Source organism: Montipora foliosa, chromosome 11 (genome assembly GCF_036669935.1).
Source record: "Montipora foliosa isolate CH-2021 chromosome 11, ASM3666993v2, whole genome shotgun sequence".
NCBI classification, from domain to species: domain Eukaryota; kingdom Metazoa; phylum Cnidaria; class Anthozoa; order Scleractinia; family Acroporidae; genus Montipora; species Montipora foliosa.
This window is the reverse complement of record NC_090879.1, coordinates 42,759,125-42,761,624: the sequence shown is the minus strand read 5'-3', so window position 1 is coordinate 42,761,624 and position 2,500 is coordinate 42,759,125. Positions and strand designations below refer to the sequence as shown.

The following is a 2,500-nucleotide window of genomic DNA, read 5'->3' as shown; positions in this document are numbered from 1 at the left end:
GATGTACCGTTTTAAATCATCACTCCACGTATTCTTATTCCAGAATAGGGTATATCAAACGCACCCTAATATACCCGCTTTTTATCACTTGCAGCTTGCGTGCTTGTGAGAGGTTGTGTTATTACTATAAAGTGTGGTCTGTAGGAATGAAAACCTCCGTACTGTCGACTGCGAACATTGGGGGTAGCAACGACTATCCTGGTGAAGAACAAAGCGGCCCTAAGAACGAATTGACTGTGGGAAAAAGTTAAGCTCTTGGATTCAACCTATCCTTGTAAATTAGCCAGAAACGAACTTATCCAGTTGTGCGACTTCATTGGGCAAATATTTGCGTGGAATTGTCGCCACATCATTCTGGAATGAACGAATTATGAAGAGAGCACTGGTACTTCACTACAGAGGCTTGTGATTTAGATGTCTGATGATCAAACGAAAATATTTGTTTACATATGAACTTGAATCGTGCTAAAATTATGCGGCGCTGCCGGGTAAAATCATAAAGTTTGTGCTCCGTTGCCAAACTTAAAATTTGTGTTGGCGCTAATTCTGCTTAACTGGTGTGCATTCATCAACAATATGTAAAAGCATAGGATCCCTCTATTTCATAAAATTATAGTCTTAACTAATTGTTAAGCGTCCTGTTCGTTCTAGCGACTCGGCCGATAAGGTTGTTCAAGGAGAAGGCAAGTTTGAGGAAATCGTTGTGGCTTCCAATGAAATCACAGCAAGCACAGTTCAGCTGGTAAGTTGTACAATGATCGCTTGACAGTAATTAATCATGGCTAAGTAACAAGAGGCAAATTGTAGCCTTGACTTTGTCCGGTTTATCATTCCTCCTGTCGATTTTTTTATGGCACTCCAGGGTAGAAAACACTTTTTAAGTGGAGCGCGTTTCGAAACAAGGCTCCTGCTTAAGACAATTGTTGCATTCAGCAACTTAGCATTGTTAATTCTCGCGAAGATCTTTCCTCTAGATTTGTCAGTAGTTTGTGCTTCATTTATCTCCCAACCAAGTTATTGGCAGTATTTCAACACGTGCCAGAAAAATTAAAATTGTAATGGCTTTCTCAGGAGTATAATAACTTGTTGCTGTCTTTTTGTGAACTAGGTGCCTTTTTTCTTTTCGCATCCCTACTAAAGAGTACTTCTTAGTGTTAAGCAAAAGTTTTACACCTTTTTTATCATTCTGTGCGTGAAATAACTGTTCACGAGCTTGTCGTGACGTTTCGTTTGGCCCTCAGCCGACAACGAGCTTGTTGGGTCATCTTACTTAATAGCTCAGGTCCCAACACAAACTTGACATATACTATTATCTTAAGGGTGAGGCTGCCGCAGCAGCTGGGAGAAAGAAGTGTTTTCCCAATAGTGAAAACCTAATTGCTGCGACACCAATTTCATATGAAACTGTTCCTTGGTATTTAGGTAGCAGCATCAAGAGTAAAAGCTCAACGATCAAGCAATGGATTGTCCGCTTTGCAAGGCGCCTCCAGAAATGGTTTGTTCACTTCCTATATCATTCAGCGCTTTCTGCGTTGGTAGGAAAATAATATGTTTATCGATTGGCTGTTTTCACAAATACCATAGTACAGTTCATTTTGGGAGGTTATTTGCATGAGAACAATGGATATCCAGTTCACTGAGGCATGATACAGTCCCAAGAGTAAATGACTTGCATTGTTTGTATGCAAACAACCCCCCAAAACGTATTGCATTATGGGAATGGGAAAGTAGCGAATACCAGTTTAGAGCACGAGGATGGTTTTTTTCAAGAATGCTGAAGTAACGATCGAAAAATACGTAACTTTAAAAGACCCTTATTTAATATGACGGCTATATTTCGTTTTCTTGTTTTGTTATGAACCGATTTTGTAAAACTCTTTGAAAGAAATGTCTCTTAGAGTTAAATTTTAAGTGGTATATTTATTCCCATTTACAGTGCGACGCGCCTTACCGTGGCCACCTAACAAAGTTTTTAAAACTTATACGCCAAACAGGGTGTGCGAATTTGATTGACAGTCCCCCTTCCTTGCATTCCTTGCAAAGTTCGCACGGTTGTAAGTTGAACACCGTTGAATGGGTTGTTTGAGTTGACGTACTTACGCTTAGTTGTCAAATGTGGAAGTTTGTTGGGTGGCCACGGTAAGGTGCGTCGCACTGTAAGTTTTATGGTCGGGATTTTTTCGTTTCCTTTCAAAAGGTAACGCTCAGATGGATTACGAACTGTTAAATAAACGAGATTGACGAGGCAGTGCGGCCCAGTGGTTAGGGCGCTTGCCTTGAGATCCGGAGATCCCGGGTTCAAGACCCGTTCTGACCACTCGTTGAATTTGATCCTGGTAGTCCCTGGTTCAACTTCCCAGCTGCACTTGTACATAGCCAACTGGTTTGCCTCCGGCCAGTTGGGATTCTTAACAGTTGGTGTTGTTCTGTTCTGTCGTTTGGTTGATTGTGTTTCATTGGCCCTGAAAAGCCCCCTTGGGGAGTGGTCAATTAAGTATGT

General features: G+C 41.2%; 1 protein-coding gene across 1 annotated transcript in view; it reads left to right on the top strand.

Annotated features, from left to right (window-relative positions):
- The window catches only part of LOC137977679 (huntingtin-interacting protein 1-like), a 62,387-nt gene that overhangs the window by 53,846 nt on the left and 6,041 nt on the right, over positions 1-2,500 (top strand). The window contains exons 39-40 of the mRNA XM_068824979.1: positions 652-742; positions 1,423-1,495. Coding sequence (XP_068681080.1) covers positions 652-742; positions 1,423-1,495 — 164 coding nt within the window. The remainder of the gene's footprint in view (positions 1-651; positions 743-1,422; positions 1,496-2,500) is intronic.